This window comes from Chiloscyllium plagiosum, unplaced genomic scaffold (genome assembly GCF_037043375.1).
Source record: "Chiloscyllium plagiosum isolate Xiang-an unplaced genomic scaffold, Cpla_swu_hap1 HiC_scaffold_43, whole genome shotgun sequence".
Taxonomy (NCBI): Eukaryota; Metazoa; Chordata; class Chondrichthyes; order Orectolobiformes; family Hemiscylliidae; genus Chiloscyllium; species Chiloscyllium plagiosum.
This window is the reverse complement of record NW_028270181.1, coordinates 22,885,946-22,903,831: the sequence shown is the minus strand read 5'-3', so window position 1 is coordinate 22,903,831 and position 17,886 is coordinate 22,885,946. Positions and strand designations below refer to the sequence as shown.

The following is a 17,886-nucleotide window of genomic DNA, read 5'->3' as shown; positions in this document are numbered from 1 at the left end:
ACATGATGCAATGTTTACTGTCAGGAAATACACTACATGCCATGTAGCATTTTCTCCCGCACATTCAAAGTAAACTAGACCTTATGTTTACACTATAACTGAATGATAACTGGATGTAGATTGCAAATTGTCGCTAGACATGTCAATTATATGGTAGACTCTTGTGTTTTTTTCCTATTATAAAACACAGGAAGCTATTTAAATTGAACCTTCTGTTCTCTGGGGAAATCTATATAATTAAATCTGTTACTTTTACAGTTTGCTCCTTACTGCTAGTAATTACTCCTTCAAAAACAGCAAGACGTTGGGATTTTGTCCTGCGTTTTATCTCCTGGAGGGAAGTGGTACAGTGAGTTAGAAATAGTAAAAGCATAGCGATGAGCTGGAAGCCAGGGAGCTGCTAATGGACACTACCTCAGTCCCAGGCAGGAGTCGCTTCCTGCCCTGACTCTCGGGGACAAAGATAGAGAGATAGAGGGAGAGATAGATAAAGAGAGAGAGGGAGACACAGAGAGAGTAAGCGAGAAAGAGAAAGATACAGAAATAGAGATAGAAAGGGACAGATGGAGGGAGACTTAGAGAGATTGAAATACAGAAGGAGAGAGATAGAGGGTGAGATGGAGGGAGACATAGTGAAATAGATACAGAGAGATATAGAAGGAGAGACAGAGAGAGGTATAGAGACAAAGAGGAAGGGATGGAGGCATAGATGAAGGGAAGTTTAGAGAGAGAGATAGAGGCAACGAGAGAGACACAGACAGACATATAGAGAGATGTGGAGGTGTCGGTGTTAGACTGGGGTGGACAGAAAAAGTTCACACAACACCAGGTTACAGTCCAACAGTTCGAAATACACGTGCTGGACTATAACCCGGTGTTGTGTGATTTTTAACTATATAGAAAGAGATAGAGGGAGACATAGAGAGAGATATAGAGACAGAGATACAGTTAGAGGGAGTGAGAGAGATAGATAGAGAGAGAGGTATATCTCCCTCCGAAAACTGGGACAGGTGGAAACTTGAATCAGGGCCTCCTGGTCTAGAGCTAGCGCCATTTCTGGCCATGTAAAAGCCACATCTTACACGTGGGTGGTTCATTTTGACAAGAGCACAGAAAGATGCAGTTCAGTGACTTTGCTTTTACCAGCTTAATAAGTGACTAAGAAGGATCAATTGTACTAATATTTTTCCCCCAAACTTTCAATTATAGTGGATTAAACGCGTTATTTACAACATTTATCCTGCAATTTATAATGATGTGAATTCGAGTTCCTTATATTTTGACGAACGTATATTTTTTCAGGTAAGAATTCATAGTTTGGATTCGATGTAGTATTTCAGATTGAGAATATATATGTATTATAACAATAGAGATTAATTTAAAGATATTAAGAGTATAGATACTATTTTCAAGACATAGATTCAATTTTATTAGGGCTAATCTAATTAGATTTGCTTTAAGGTTAGGTATTGGCTAACACACCAAAACAGATCGACACATCAAAGTGTTCCCAGTTTTAAACGATTTATTGTATTAATCGCCGATTCTCACGCCAAAATAATCTTTTCCCCCTGAAACATCGCATGATATTCCTTCATGAGAAAGCGGAATGAGCGGAATAATGAGGCAGAACGTGGATAGTGAATAGTCCAATGGAACACAAGGCGTAAAGACATGGCCCCAACTGGGTCATAACGTCTAAGGTTGGGGTGCGCTGTCCTTCAATAACCCACACATTAATACAGTACACATTTCTGAGGCTTGAGAAATTGAGAATTGAGCTTCGAATGATTGTCCATTGACAACTACATTTGAATCATTGATTTCTAATTCTCGGTGAAATCGCCATGCGTATTTGACTATGGGGGTTGTGTGTTTATATATAAACGACCCGAAGTCACATTAGGAGGCTCCGTGGAAGTGACTTCTCAAGATATCCCTGGCTTTTTCTAGCGCCGTTTCCGCAGCTACCTCGAGGTGAGGAGTTACTCCAATCCCTTCCCAGGACGCTCCGTCCGGGTTGGAGGATCTGACCGTCGGGATGCTCAGGTACAGCTGGGTGTCATCCACATGGTAGGTTTGCGGGGGGTGACAACCGCCACTGGTCAGCTCCCCGACCACCACAGCCCTCCCCAGCCTCTTCATCACGAAGACAAACTCCTCAGCTGCGCCCGAGGTGAAGTTACTGGTGAGGAGGATCAACTGCCTTCCAGAGCCATATCGCTCACCTTTATTAACAAGGGGAAAGAAAAATGTCAGGGCGACACGGCAACCTCAGGCTGATAGCCGACTTGGTAACAAAACAATATTCCAGTACCTGCTACGTGTGGAACTGTCCACAGTTCGGAGATGGTGTCAGTGGGTCTGTTGTAAACGCTATCGAGGAGAACAGGCCTTCCATCGTCAAAAAAGTAGGAACACAGGAGCGGGATGGCAGAGGTAGGTCCTCCAATGTTGTACCTACCCGGGAGAAGATGTGCTTGAATTAGTTACACGCTGGAAAATGGAATGTGTGTTTGGGCCATTTCAGCAACACTCCGACCACGCGGAGAGTGAAGGGTTGAGCCTATATCTAATTATTAACAAAGGGGACACTGTTGTTGAACGGATCTTCACTCATCGAAATCAAGGCACGATGCATGAAATCTCCTTATACACAGAAACTACACCTGAACGCCCCATTCTGAACTAGAGTTGTGTCTTGTCAAGCGTTGCATGATTCATGTGAAAGTGGAACTGAAGTCGGGAGTGGTGCATCTGTGAACAGAGAAACAGGGTTAAGATCGGGACTACGATTTGATTCTTCTTTCGAACTGAAAAGTGCTGGAAATGTAACGGGTTTTACTTCTTGATAAAACGGAAGGAACGAGTGGAGCAGAAGGCAGAGAGAAAGATTAAAAGTATAATTGACCAAAAGACGAAGGGAGAGATAATGGTTGAAGAGATTAAGCAAAGGTCCAGGTTATGCAGAATAAAGATCGAATTTGCTGGAAACTTGAACAGAACAGAAAGAGCGAGAGAAACTCAGCAGTGTATGAAATTTACATGACAATATACATTGTAATTACAATTACATTGTAATTCAGCAGGTCTGGCAGCATCCGTGCAGAGAGAAACAGAGTTTATGTTTGGAGTTCAGTCAATAGTGTGTGTACTCTATAGGCATATACAGTTCACCTCCTGCCGAATAGTACATGGACTCTATACGCACATACAGTTCACTTCCTGCCGAATAGTATATGTACTCTATAGGCATATACAGTTCACCTCCTGCCGAATAGTATGGACTCTATACGCATTATCAGTTCACCTCCTGCCGAATAGTATATGGACTCTATACGCATATACAGTTCACCTCCTGCCGAATAGTTTATGTACTCTATAGGCATATACAGTTCACCTCCTGCCGAATAGTATATGGACTCTATACGCATATACATTCACCTCCTGCCGAATTTCTCCAGCGCTTTCTGTTTTAATTGCGATTCCCAGTATTTTGCTTTCATTTGATGGAATCCTTTGGGCAGAATACGTACCCTGTGCTGACTGTCCTTTGCTTCAATCATGTAGCGTTACCTCTGCCCTTAAGCAACAGAGCACACTGCTCACACCCTGGCTGCAAGTTCTCAATATTTTGTCAGTCTAGAAATCACAGTCATGAAGTCATTTTTTTCCCTGTAAATTTGAAAAGCATTTTGCAGATCTGGTCCAAAAATACAAGTGTGTCTCTTTTAAGGAGAGAATTCGATTAGATTCCCTACAGTGTGGAAACAGGCCTTTCAGGCCACGACCCTCCGAAGAGTAACTCACCCAGACCCATTTCCCACTGACTAATGTACCTAACACTATGGGCAATTTAGCATGGCCAATTCACCTGGCCTGCACATTTTTGAACTGTGGGAGGAAACCGGAGCACCCAGAGGGAATCTCCACACAGACAGTCACCCGCGGCTGGAATTGAACCTCGGACCCTGGTGCTATGAGGCAATGGTGCTAACCACTGAGCCACCCCAACCCCTGTGCTGCATATTTCAATAGTGTGATTTCTTAAAGTTACCAATAATCAACTTGCTCAAAATACTCCTTAAAGCTTTTAACCTGAAACAAGTTTATGAGAAAAAATGAAACTTAAAATCGAGTATAATTCTAACACAGAAACTTCTGCTTCAGTTCCCAGTTTAAAGAAGTATCTTCAATTACACTTGATGGATTTGCCTTTCATCATTTTCCTCCACAACAGTGATTCATTTCAAAATTACACAAACTGAAAAACAATCTTCTGCATTAGTAATCTCCTAGCCACTTTGATCTGAAAGGGAAACTGAAATTATGAAGCACATATTTGCTCTCACTTGTGTGCAATGACCATCTTATACATTGATAATAACCAGAATACATAAAAAACCCTGCATTTTACTCAAGTATCTCACTGAGTACTGTTTCACCTGTAACACAATGACATGAGGTTACTATTTATGCAACAGCTTTGGGACACAGTTATCTGTACTATCTGGTGAATACATTTGCTGACGTCCATTTCATAACATTATATGACATATTAAGATTCTGGACTAATACTGCAGCATGATAACAGTTAATTAATAGCTTTTATTAACATGTGTGAAATTACTGAATTTGATTCTCATAACACCAGTAATTCACTCAGATTTTGTTGCACAAAATACAAGTTATTTTAAGAACATTGGTATAATCAAAATTGAAAGCAGCTTTTATAAATTACTCACAAAACAGAAATTGATGGAGAAACTCAGCAGGTCTGGCAGCATCTGTGGAGAGAAAGCAGTTTTGAGAGTAATGTTCATTGTCCATAGTCCATTCATTGCACTCAAAATGTTAACTCTGTTTCTCACTCCACAGATGCTACTAGACCTGCTGAGTTTTTTCAGCAATTTCTGTTTTTGTTTGTTTCAGATCTCCAGTGCCCAAAGTTCTTTGTTTTAGTTTGGTTCTTAAATTACTCACGACAAATCGTGAGGATCCATGTAATAAAATGAGATTCAACATAATCAGTCACTGTGAACGTCATTGTTAGAGTTCAAAGTACAGTATTCACAACACTCCATGGTGTGAAACTGTGTTAGGTTCCAGTATGACTGTTTCATCAAGGTGTAACATGCCAAGTGAAGCAGTTTCCAGTTTGGGTATCAAGCTGAAGCAGCCCATGTTTATAAAATCATGAGGGGCATGGATCGGGTAAATAGGCAAGGTCTTTTCACCAGGGTAGGGGAGTCTAAAACTAAACTGAACCACGACCTGAGCTACAAATCTTCACAAAAATCCCCCTAGACTGTTAATCACCTTCATTCCTGAAGAAGGGCCTGTGCCCGAAACGTCGAATCTCCTGTTCCCTGGATGCTGCCTGACCTGCTGTGCTGTTCCAGCAATAAAGTTTCAACAATCACCTACAAGACACAAGTTAGGAGCACAATGGAGTACTTGCACCCTCTTGATGCTATTTTCCACTTTCTATACCAGTTATCTTTTGGAATCTCTGAATGGAATTGCCAACTTCATACAAAATAATGAACAGTTTTGTGAGCAATCGCTTTACAGTAGACAGCAACAAACCAAGTCTATTTTATACAAAAACAGAAATTGCTGGAGAAACTCAGTAGGTCTGGCAGCACCTGCTGAGAAAGCAGAGTTAACATTTTGAGATTGATGCTCCTTCTTCAGAACTATTTTCGACTGAGTTCTTACAGCTGGCAGATGTGCCTTCCATTTAATCAGCCTGGGCCAGATTTAAATTCAAATAAAGGCAAAATACCATTGATGCTGGAAATCTAAAGCAAACACAGAGAATGTTGGAGAGCATTTGGCAACAATTTGTGGAGAAAAACAAAGGAATTAATGTTTAGCCACACTGGACTCAAAATACTAACTCTGTTTCTCTCTGCACAGATGCTGTCAGACCTGATGAGTTTCTCAAACATTCTCTGTGCTTGTTCTAGATTTGAACTCAGACTTGCAGAAAGAAAGGAACAATATCTAATTCACAGGGTAAGTCTAACTCAGGACTAAGCAATTTTCTTGACTGGCAACACAACCACGCATATTCACTCCCTCCACCACCAATGTTCAGTTGCAGCAGTGTGTACCAGTGTGGGCAGCACAGTAGCACAGTGGTTAGCGTTGTTGCCGCACAGCGCCAGAGACCCGGGTTCAATTTCCGCCTCAGGCAACTGTCTGTGTGGAGTTTGCATATTCTCCCCGTGTCTGCGTGCGTTTCCTCTGGTTTCCTCCCACAGTCCAAAGATGTGCAGGTTAGATGAATTGGCCATGCTAAATTGTCCGTAGTGTTAAGTGAAGGGGTAAACGTAGGGGAATGGGTCTGGGTGGGCTGCTCTTCGGAGGGTTGGTGTGGACTTGTTGGGCCGAAGGGCCTGTTTCCACACTGTAAGTAATCTAATCTAATCTACAAGATGCACTGCTGAAATTCACCAAGCCTGCTTAAGCAGCATCTTCCAACTGATAACCACTACCATCTAGACAGACAATGGCAGAAGGGCATGTGAATACCATCTCCAAACCATACACCATCCTGACCTGGCATTATATCGCCATTCCTTCATAATTAGATCAGAGTCCTGGAACTCCCTCTCTAATAGGGTTATGATTAACCCTCCATAAAAGGTGGGGAGCAGAAGGAAAGATTAGGGAGAGGGTAGTGCATGAGGGAGATAACCTCGCACCACAGAAAGGGAGTGGAGACAATGCAGAGTAAGGATTAAGAGGTTAAAGAAGGTAGCTCTCAAGTGCAAATAGAAATGGGCAACAAATAGCAGCCCTGCCAGAGAGGCACACAACCTTCGAATGAATGAGAAAAATAACGTTTAGAAATATTTTGAATCTCATTGCTCAGCTGTTACAATGGATTGGTTTTTGCATTCAGTGGTAAAGCAATAGTGAAAACTGCTGATTCTGAAGATTTAGTGATTTCTGGTGTCCGGGGAAAAGGAACTGGATTTCCCTTCTCCTGTTTGGCAATTTAATACTAGTATCAAGTCAAGAGTATTACCAGGTGACCACATCCATTGATGTCACCAAGTAGAGTGGTACGAGGAGTCATAGTTTGAAGATATTAGGAGAAAGGTATAAAGGAGACGTCAGAGGTAGGTTCTTTATACAGAGAGTTGTGAATGCATGGAGTGCATTGCCAGTTGTGGTGGTGGAAACAGGGTCATTGAGGACATTTAAGTGACTGCTGGACATGCACATGGATAGCAGTGAGTTGAGGGGTGTGAAGGTTAAGTTATTATATTTTATATTAGGATTAAACCTCGGCACAACAGCATGGACCAAAGGGCCTATTCTGTGCTGTACTTTTCTATTTCTATTTCTATGTCTATTTCTATGTCTAGAGTAAACAAGCAACCAAACTGAAGTATATTCACCAACAGCAAACAAGGAAGTTAAAATAGAGAATCTGCCCACTTTTAATTTACTTCTTGTAGCATAATAATTGATTATGATCGGATCAAGATGGAAAGTAAAATATCACAAGCACTTGAAAACAAATCAAAAAAGAACTGGCATGTTTTTATGATACAGAAATTCCACATTTTTTGCAGATAAAATTAGATTTTCAGAGCCTCTGAGGGTTCTTTAATCATGAACTGAGCGAACTGTTAAAAATGCAATTACATTGCATTGAGCAAGATGCAACTTTTAAAGGAACAAAAACAGGAATTGCTGGAGAAACTCAGCAAGTTGGCAGCCTGTGTGGAGAAAAAGCAGAGGTAACATTTCAAGTCCAGTGATCCTTCTTCGGAACCCATAACCTTTAAAGCGTTTTCAGACCAGAGATAACAGCATAAGAGTGGAAGTTATCATACATTATCTAATTTCTTAGTAACGTTTGGAGATGCCACAAAGGTGAAATCCTGCAGATCGTGGAAATCCAAACAAGTACAGAAAGTGCTGTAGAAACTCAGCAGGTCTGGCAGTATCTGTGGAGAAAGAAATATTGGAACTGAAGTGATATGGAAAGTTGTTGGGTTTATAATGTGGGAAAAGGTGAGGAGCAGAAGGAAAAGTCAGGGAGAGGTTGGTACATGAGGGAAATTACCTTGCACCATAGAAAGGGAGTGGAGACAATGCAGAGTAAAGATTAAGAGCAGAATTTTGGTCAGGTTGTTGATGAATTCTAGCCAGGCTGTTCAAATAGAAGCTAAGAGACATGGACTATCATTGTGCACAGAGTTTATTGACTATATGAGTTCAGAACCTTTCTCCCCAAGTCCCAACTATTTCTTCTGTACATATCTAGATATCAATTCATGGCTATCACATGATTTCATTCTAACCTAAATTACCTTTTACATTACAGTTCTGAAAACAAGATCATTAAACTGAGAGGAGTGGGTGATGTGAGTGACAGGGAAGGAAATATTCCTGTATCCCTGCTCACAATGCAGTCCCTTTTTTTGAAGAGACTGGGTAGATTGGGTAACCACTTTATGAAACATCTCCACTCTGTTTGCAAATGTGACCATAACCTTTGAGTTGCTTGTCATTTCAATACAAGATCCGCTGCAGTATTCCAGGAAAGCCCAATGCATGTTGGAGAAATTAGTATCTCACTTTTTGGGTACTTTACAGCCTTTTTAGACTTAACACTGAATTCAACTACAAAGCCTATCCACTATTTGGATTTCACTCCCCCCCGCTACATCCTCCAGTTTTGGTTTTTGGCAGGATGGATCTATAACCTACTGAATGGTTATGCTTTATCCCTTGTCCACAGCCAATGCCATTTTGTTTTGTGACATCTTTAATGGCTAATCTTCTTGGCTTTCTAATCTTTCTTTCAATTCCATTTACTACTCTATACCTTTACCCTCAGCGTAAAACCTATCACTTTTCCTTATTACTTCAGTTTTGAAGAAGTGATATTGGACTGAAAAGATTAACTGTTTCTTTCTCTCTGGATGCTGCCAGACCTGCTGAAGTTTTTCTGCACTCCACTCTGCTCTTGGCTCAACAACACACTTTCTGGAGGAGTACAGAGTCAGTGACTGAAATCACTATGCCTTCCTACAGCTTTGGTATCATTTCAAGCATTAAATGTGGGTCATCAATTATCGTATTTTTGTCATGCTTTATTTCATGAGTTCTATTGAAAGCTGAATGTCAGAGCATCTTGAAACATTCCTGTCATTTATGAGCCCAATACCTGTCAGTCATAGTCAGTGTTTTCCTTTTTGCCATTATGAATGGTGTAATTGTCTGTGTGCTCAAGTAGCTATAACATTAAAAGATATCATTTGTTAGCAGTGCGGCTAAGTGGGAAAATATTTGTGCTATATAATGGATGATCAAGGCAAGTTACAGATCAGCCACAAATTTGTTGCTTACATCTACATATCATTTAAGTATGAGCTGGGAACTTGTAAATGTGAACAGCACATATCCCTTGGTTAAAATATGAATTATAGTGTGTTTCTGAAGGAACAAGTAAAATGGTAAGTACTGACTCAGCACCATTTCCTATATTTGATTTTCTTTCTTTATTAGGAGTTCTTTTACATTCTGCCTATAAGATGAATCCAATATTGAATTAAATTTCATACAGAATTTGATTACAATGTAATTAAATAAAGCCTGGTTTTGGAGTTAGGCCTCACTTTGTCACTGAAATAAGTTGAGATTCTCTTTAGTCGCTGACTTCACTTCGGTAAACTTTATGTCTTTTTTATCCTCACCTCTGAGTTACATCACAAACGGTGGTTTGAATGTGATGCACAAAGCAGGTTTACACAAACCCTAAATTTTTAATGTGAATGCACAGCAAAATTGCAAAGTTTAAATGCTGTCTAATCTTCAGTGTGTCACTTAACAGCCAATATTCTGGAATACTCCAAAGGGGATTGCGTAGCTTCCAATCTGCCCTTTATGATTTCTGGCCCAAAAGCAAAACTCAAATATTTGACTTTAACCCAGCTGGTTATGGTCAAAAAACAAAAATAATGGTAAGTAGAAGAAATACATTATAAGAAACTACAACGACGTTGAAAAACACATTGAAAAAACTGCGGATGCTAGAACTCAGAAATAAAAACAGAAATTGCTGTAAAAACTCAAGCAGGTCTGGAAGCATCTGTGGAGAGAAATCAGAGTTAATGTTTCAGGCCCCGTGACTCTTCTTCAGAATACTGGTACTGATATAATGGTGCCACACTGGAACAAGTTGATATGTTTGCCTCTCTACAGCAAACGATAATAGTGGATGGAAGGTGCGAAGTAAGAGTTATCAGAAGGATTGTTATGAAGGTGTAGATGTGTACCGTACCTTTAAGAGAGAGTGAAAGCTGGCAAGGACTGACTGAAAGCATAGAGTATGCTGAACAATTAAAAAATGTAACATTTGGTTGTGAAACAAACAGCTGGAGCTACTTTGCCATGGTACACAACAAATTCAAATTTGACCAATCAATTTAGATTATGCCCCAAGATACCAAAATCCAATTGAATCTGAATTTTAATGTTTTGTATGACATCAAAACAATGAAATGGTCTGATGTTTTGGGGTATATAAAATTCGGGTATTTTGAACAGTTAGCCAGAATGGCAAAAAGCACCTATGAAGATATGACCTGCGGAGCTTCTCTCAGAAAGGTATCATTTCATATGAAATTTGAAAAGCAGAAGATCGAAGAAAAGGTCAGGAAAGTACAGACAAAGATACCAAGTCAACAGCTGGCTGGTTTTGAAATTTGTTTTTTTTTGTAAACTTAATCGGGCAGGGGAGCGTTTATTGGATCACGATATTGTTGTAGAGTCGGAGGTAGATAAATTGATCAAAGGAGGATTACTGTGTAGATAATTGTTTAACGTTCCTCTGTTTTTTGGAGTTAAAGAATAAATTGTTAAAGTTTTTCTTTAAATAGAAGGATTTTTGTAGTTCTTGGTCACTTATATTTTAACAGATTATGAGGCGAGGTGAGCTTTTCTGTATGCATGGTTTAGATTAGCAGAAGGGTCTACCTTTCATAACAGGGACAAGATAGCCAGAGTAATTTTGTGAAGGTGAGAGGTGTGCTAACATCAAGAAAACTCAAGCCTGTAACAAGGAAAACCTCATAAGGTGCTCCATTCTATCCACTTCCCTGTATACCTGGACAATGGAAAATAAAGCTTCAACATTTCAAAGAAATCTTAACATCTATTAAAAAATGTTATACTCAGACTGTAAAATAAATAAAGAAGTGCTGGAAATTGCAGAGGTAAAAAGAACTTTAAAAAGTGATATCCTGAAAAGATATTTGGGTCCTTTGGTGAGAGCTGAAAAGATCTCCTCTAGAGGGCAGCGTGGAGGGCAGCTGAAAGAGGCTTTGATCTAGGCGTGGATGGAGAATGTCATAGAGTGGTTGTAGAGCAGTGACAGTGGACGTGTGAGGATGTGGCACAACAGATGACTGTGACAAACTGTGACAGCAGGTCTCCAGGCAGGAGTGGCTACAATCTCTGGAGGGCTGTAGTGTGCATGCCTTTAATTAGTGCCACTAGGGGAGCCTGTATTTATCTGAGAGGTGGGTAGGGGATATCACAAAATCATGGAGTAATATGCCACAGAGAGAGCACATTCTGACCATGTTGTCTGTGCCAGATCGTGGAAAGATCCCTCAAATTAGTACCAATGCTAATTCAACCTGGTTGGCTTGGGGTAAAGCCAGGTAGCAAGATGTCTTTGGTAGAGCAGATATGGCAGCAAGAGCTTTGATGGGTTTTGCAGTGTATTTGTTTTTTTGGATTATGCTTGGCACTTGATGTATCACGTCACAGAAGGGATTTGAACAAGGGGTCAGATTTTAAGTTCAGATTTTTTATTTCATGCTAAAATAAGGAGCAAGTTTATTACCGCAGACCAAACCTGTGAATGGTTTGCTAAACTCTAAAAAGGACCTGAGGGGCAACTTTTTCACACAGAGGATGGCGCGTGAATGGAATGAGCTGCCAGAGGAAGTAGTGGAGGCTGGTACAATTACAACATTTAAAAGGCATCTGGATAGGAAGGGTTTAGAGGGATATGAGCTAAGTACTGGCAAATGGGACTAGATTAATTTAGGATATCTAGTTGGCATGGACGAGTTGGACCAAAGGGTCAGTTTCTGTGATGAACGACTCTACAACTAGTCAAGGAGCGGCATGGTGGCTCAGTGGTTAGCACTGCTGCCTCACAGCACCAGGGTCCCAGGTTCGATTTCAACCTTGGACGACTATCTCTGTTGAGTTTGCACATTCTCCCCGTGTCTGTGTGGGTTTCCTCCCACAGTCCAAAGATGTGCAGGCCAGGTGAATTGGCCATGCTAAATTGCCCATAGTGTTAGGCGCATTAGTCAGAGGGAAATGGGTCTGGGTGGGTTACTGTTCGGAGGGTCAGTGTGGACTAGTTGGGCTGAAGGGCCTGTCTCCACACTGTAGGGAAGCTAATCTAATCTAATCAAGTGCTTAGCTGACTCTAAGACAATGATAATGAGATGGTACCAAGCTGCAGAAAACCAGTAGTTCTGCACAACGATAGCATCTCTCAAGTAGTTCAAGGCAGTCAGACCACTGTGGCTCAGTGATGTTACCAGCCAGTCTCTCACACAATGCACATTACCTAAGATCCACAATAAGTGCAGTAGTGTTTGCAATCTTATTCCAGACATGGTGCACCATGAGATCTGACACCTGGCTGATGTGCTCCAGGTCACTGAACATGTCGAATCGGAGGTAGCCGACAGTGTTATCAAACACCTTTGTTTGGAAAGAAAATTTGATGAGGTCCTCAAACATCTCGGGGGGAGGAATCTGGCAAAGAGCAGAGTCACAATTAATACAAAATCCATTACTTTATTTTCTTCAATCACAGCATGTTTTATTTCAGGATCTTATGCTGCTCAAAAAAGGGGTCTTGTGGTGCAGTGATAGTGTTCCTACCTGTAGACTAGAACATCTGTGTTGAAATTCCACCCTTCCCCAGAGGTTTGTGGCAACAGGATAATTAAACATTGCCTTTTTATGGGGGTCCTGTAGAGCAGTGGGAGTGTTGCTATCTCTAGATACGAAGGTTAGAGATTCAAGTCACCATAGAATCATCATAGAATCCCTACAGTGTGGAAATAGGCCCAACAAGTCCACACAGACTCTCCGAAGAGTCCAACCCCATTCTCCAACCCTATTAATTACATTTACCCATAACTAACATATCCCTGAACACTATGGACAATTTAGCATGGCGCATTTACCCAGCCCTATCCCTACCTGCCCTATCAACATTAATAGTAGGATAACCGAGAACAGTTCCGAATTGTAGAGGTGAACCTACCGGCATTGGCACCACTCCGGGAATGTGGTCCTTTCTGTTCTCCGGGATGTGCGCCACCCTGAGGTGTTTGTCGCCGGAGAGCTGGTGAAGGTGCGCGGACAGTTTCAGAGCCAGCTCGACCTCAGAGTTGATGCCGCTGTACTGGTCCTGGCTGAGGAGGTGGGTGAGGTGCTCAGACACCGATGCCCCGCCTTCAGCTGAGGCGTAGTTGGCAGCCACCAGCTCCCCAGCCGTGCGGACAATCCCGGGGATTTTGGCACGGAGTCTGACAATGCCGAGGGCTACCTGCAGGGCTTCGTTGGCTTGGACGGGGACATGAGGCTCAGCCCCGGAGACACTCCAAACCTTGCCGGAGACGCTGCTGAGTACCACCTGGTTGGGGATAGCCATGTAGAGGTCACTGTGTGCCATCCTGTAGGTGCCAATTGACAAGGCCCCGCCAATGGTTGGCTCCCCAATGACTGTCGCCCTCTTCAAATCCATCATGGCCCTGGTGAATGTCTCCGCTGCTGAGCCTGTGATGTGGCTGGTTAAGATGTAGATGTCCTTCTCGGGGGAATACCTTTGCCCCAAGACTTTGGGCATGGTCCATATCTGCGTACGGGTGGAGGAGGGCTGGTCGAACACTGTGTAGAGGTGATGCAGAGGCTGGGGCACGAAGAAGTAAGAACACAGAATGGGGATGGCAGTGGAATAGCCGCCAACGTTGTACCTCATGTCAATGACCAGGCTCTCAGTGTCTACCAGCTTGTTCCACACTTGCTCCAACAACTGAGGCCCAATGACCCTGATGGTGTCGGCCCCTGCCATGAGGTCAAAGCGCAGGTAGCCCACATTGCCAGACAGCACTTCCACCTTGAACAGGGCACGGAGGATGCCACCCAGTTCTTCCGGCGACGGGATGCTCTCGGGTGCTTCCTCCGGGGGCTCGGGTGCCGACATGCTGCAGAACACTTGGAGCCGGTGATCGGCCGCTGCCTCCTTCAGATCACGGGTCAACTGCGAGGCCAGCGACTCATTGTCCACCACTGAGCGGTACCACCCTGCCAGCCACTTGGCGTGGAGCACAGAGCTGACCTGGGCTGCTACCTCTGGCATGGCATAGTGGGTATTGAGCAGGTTGGCAGCCTCCTCGACCAGCTCAAAGAGGTTGGCGTGGAAGGTCATCACCTCCTTGGTCTTCTCAAGAGCCTCCTCTGCTAACACAATGGCATCGGGCACCACACCACCACCCAGCCAATACTCGCCATTGTTATCCAAGAAGTTGAGGAACGGGATGGTGATGACGAGGTTGGTTTCTCCAATTGGGAAGGACCGGGAGTGGTGCAGGGTCCCAGATGTGATCTCTCCAATCACAGTGGCCCGTTTGAGGGACTGCATCAAGTAGGCAAACTCTTCAGCAGCAGAGGCAGTGCGGTGGCTGGTCAACACGTAGACACCCCTCTCCGAGCCATAGAGGCTCCCCTTCGGGGCTGGGAGTGTCGAGAACTCTTGGCTGGTGTTACTCAGCCGGTTATACACTGTATAGAAGAGGACGGGGGGGCCCTGTTCTTGGAAAGGGGACAGCAGCAGGGAAATGGCATCCGAAGGACCACCCGTGTTGAAGCGAAGGTCAACTATCATGGCACTGGTGTCCTTCAGGGGTACCCACACCTTGTCCTCCAGGTGCAGGCCGAGTAGAGGCATCAGGGCACCGCCTGGGAACTGGTCAAAACGCAGGTAACCAATGTTGCCTGGCAGGATGTCCACCCGGAACATGGAGCCCAGTAGGTGTAAGAGGGAGCTGGCATCGCTCGCTAGGTCCACCGAAGGGCTAGGCGCCAGGGCTCGGGGTGGCACTGCACTCACCCTGATGGTCAACCTTGGGTCCTCACAGATGGCCTGCAGCTCACAGTTGAGCTTGGCTGCCAGGTCTTGCTCAGAAATCACTGCTGAGGCGGTCAGTTTGGAAATTCGGCGCACGAGGGAGGGGACGTGGTCCACAAAGGTGTAGTAGCTGCGCAGCAGATCGGATATCCTGGCAATCACACCGGGCACTGCCTTCCTGATGGCTAGGATTGAGGTGGCTTTCTCCAGTGCCCTATCAGCACTGACCAGCACCAATGGGAAAACCCCATTCACCTCCCAACTTTGGCCAGTGATGGGGCTGATGGATCTTGAGAGGGGGACAGTGATGAAGAAATCTGAGGTGCCAATGCGGAACTTCCGGACATTGAGTGAGCCGCCCGCAGTCCTCTCGCCCACCAGAAGAGCCCGGTCCAAGTGCTTCAGAATGTAAGCCACATCCTCTGGCACCCCTCGGGTGTTGCTGCTGACCAGCACCAACAGGTCCTTGTCCTGGCTATACCGCTCCCCCAGGACACTGGGCAGTGTCCAGAGCTCCATGGTGGAATTGGAGGGCCGGTTGTAGACAGAGTCGATGTGGATTGGATTGCTAGCCTCACAGAAGTAGGAGATGAGAAAGGGGACCCCAGAGATATTTCCACTTTCGCTGTATCTCAGGTCCAGGATGAGGGCGTCGGTGCTCACAATGTGGTCCCAAATGCTCTCCACCAAAACAGGGCCAAGCTCTTTGACCATCTCCGCCCCGATGATGTGGTCAATCCGCAAGTAGCCCACGTTGTTGTCCAAGATCTCAAACCTGACGGAGCTCTGCACCAGCTGGAGACGCATCTCGGGGCCGAGGGGAGGGAGGGGCACTGGGTCCTGGATGGAGGTGCCGGGCTCGTAGGAGATTCGCAACCGAGGGTCATTCAAAGCCCCCTGGACCCCCGCCGTCAACACCGCAGCCAGCGTGTGCGGCTCGCTCACATGTAGGATCTCCTCGCTCTGGTTGGCCTGCCGGATGGCCTCCTTCATACCTGCCAGGTTTTCCGGGAAGCAGTAATTTTCCAGCAAGACTTCAGCCATGTCCAACATCGTTGTGGATTGGAACATCTTAGCACTGGGCACCCAGCTCACAAGTATAACCATCAACCAAAGTCTTGACATTCCTGCCATGCTTCTTAATGAGCTGTTTCTCCCTACAAAACCAAAACATAAACACCCTGGTCTATCGGTAATGGAGACTCAACGTTACCTTCCTTGCTGTCACTCTGAAATGAAAGGCAGGCAGCAAGGCAGTACTAACGTCAAGAGACAGGATCAGCCAGATTACATGTACTCAGTGGTGCTGAAAGTTTAATCTCCTTAGGTGACCTGCCTAAGCAAAGCACTGTCTATAAATAATAAAACAAATATTCAAAATATAAAACAGAAAAGCTGCAGGATGCTGAAGATCTGAAACAGAAATTGCCGGAGAAACTCAGCAACTCTGGCAGCACTGTGGACAGAGAAACAGAGTTAACCTTCTGGGTCCAGTGACCCCTTTTCAAGGATCTCTTCCTCTCTCCACAATTGTTGCCAGACCTGCACTTCCTGTTTTTGTTTTAGATTTCCTGCTTTTGTTTTTTTTCTGGACAATCTGTATTGGGGTTGCTGACTGACCAAATTTATGAGTTAGGGGCTTAATTATTTAGGCCATAAGACATAGGAGCAGAAATTAGGCCATTCAGCCCATCTCTTTTGCCATTCAATCATGGCTGATGAGTTTCTCAATCCCATTCTCCCGCTTTCCCCCTGTACCCCTTGATCCCCTTGACAGTCAAGAACCTATCCATCCCCGTCTTAAATATACCTAATGATCTAGCCTCCACAGCCTCCTGTGGCTGTGAATTCCACAGATTCACCACTCTCTGGTTGACAAGTTTCTCCTTATCTCTGTATTTGACATGAAATTCTCTTCAGCATTGGTGAATATTGATGCAAGTCCAGTGTGCACATTAGGGATCAATACATAACTGTTCACTTGGGGCCTTAGTTAACGACAGTGTAAAATGCACGAGTCTCCCATACAATACTGTTTTCACCTCGTGACCTCTCTTCAGCCTCTGTCCGCGTCATCCACGCAGATCCCAAATGTTCCCCAACGGTATTAGGTAAATGAAATCTGGCGTGACTTTAATCCTGAGCAAATAGGTGATTAACTTTTTAACACGGCCCAGCAACATATAGCTGTGTCTTCCTATCAGCTTCAGCCAATTGGAGGCGTTTGTGACACAACACCGCTGGCGCTCAAGCTATTGACCCCTTTAGCCCGGGTCAGTGTCACCACAGGGAGACACTTTGAGACTGAGCTCCGTTTGTAAACATTTCCTAACCCGTTCACACCTCTGGAGCAGGTTGGGACTTGAACTAGGCTCAGAGGAGATGACACTACCACTGCACCACAACAGCCCTCCCAATTATTGTTCTATACGAAGCTTTCAACCGAAAAACATTAATCGACTATTGAGAGTCAATTGTTGGCATGACGCTGAGTAGGAATTCAGGCAAAATAATGGTTCTAAATGTACTTCAAAATTTGTTTTTTTTTAAAGAAAAGATTGCTTCCAGTTTTATTTCTTTTCATTGATTAGACGAGTCTACATTTAAAAACGGGTCCCGGAATGTGGGAGGTGATTGCAACAGGATTGAGATTGCAAACTAATTCATTCCCTTCCTCAGGAACTTGG

At 43.9% G+C, this 17,886-nt stretch overlaps 1 protein-coding gene across 1 annotated transcript; it reads right to left on the bottom strand.

Moving 5' to 3' along the window:
* Positions 1 to 1,507: 1,507 nt before the first annotated feature.
* irbpl (interphotoreceptor retinoid-binding protein like) lies at positions 1,508 to 16,427 on the bottom strand. The gene is made up of 4 exons (XM_043678799.2): positions 13,334 to 16,427; positions 12,626 to 12,816; positions 2,318 to 2,460; positions 1,508 to 2,228 (listed from the first exon to the last, which is right to left on the bottom strand). The coding sequence occupies exons 1-4, from the start codon at positions 16,331 to 16,333 to the stop codon at positions 1,903 to 1,905; spliced, it is 3,660 nt and encodes a 1,219-aa protein (XP_043534734.2). The 5' UTR covers positions 16,334 to 16,427; the 3' UTR covers positions 1,508 to 1,902.
* Between the last annotated feature and the right edge of the window lie 1,459 nt (positions 16,428 to 17,886).

Bases quoted from the DNA above. Each gene is read 5' to 3' on its own strand.
- irbpl (XM_043678799.2), bottom strand. From the start codon at position 16,333: ATGGCAGGAATGTCAAGACTTTGGTTGATGGTTATACTTGTGAGCTGG. The intron at 12,817-13,333 runs GTAGGTTCACCT...GCTCTTTGCCAG, and splicing joins CCGGAGTGGTGCCAATGCCG to ATTCCTCCCCCCGAGATGTT. The intron at 2,461-12,625 runs GTAATGTGCATT...TCTCCCGGGTAG, and splicing joins GCACTTATTGTGGATCTTAG to GTACAACATTGGAGGACCTA.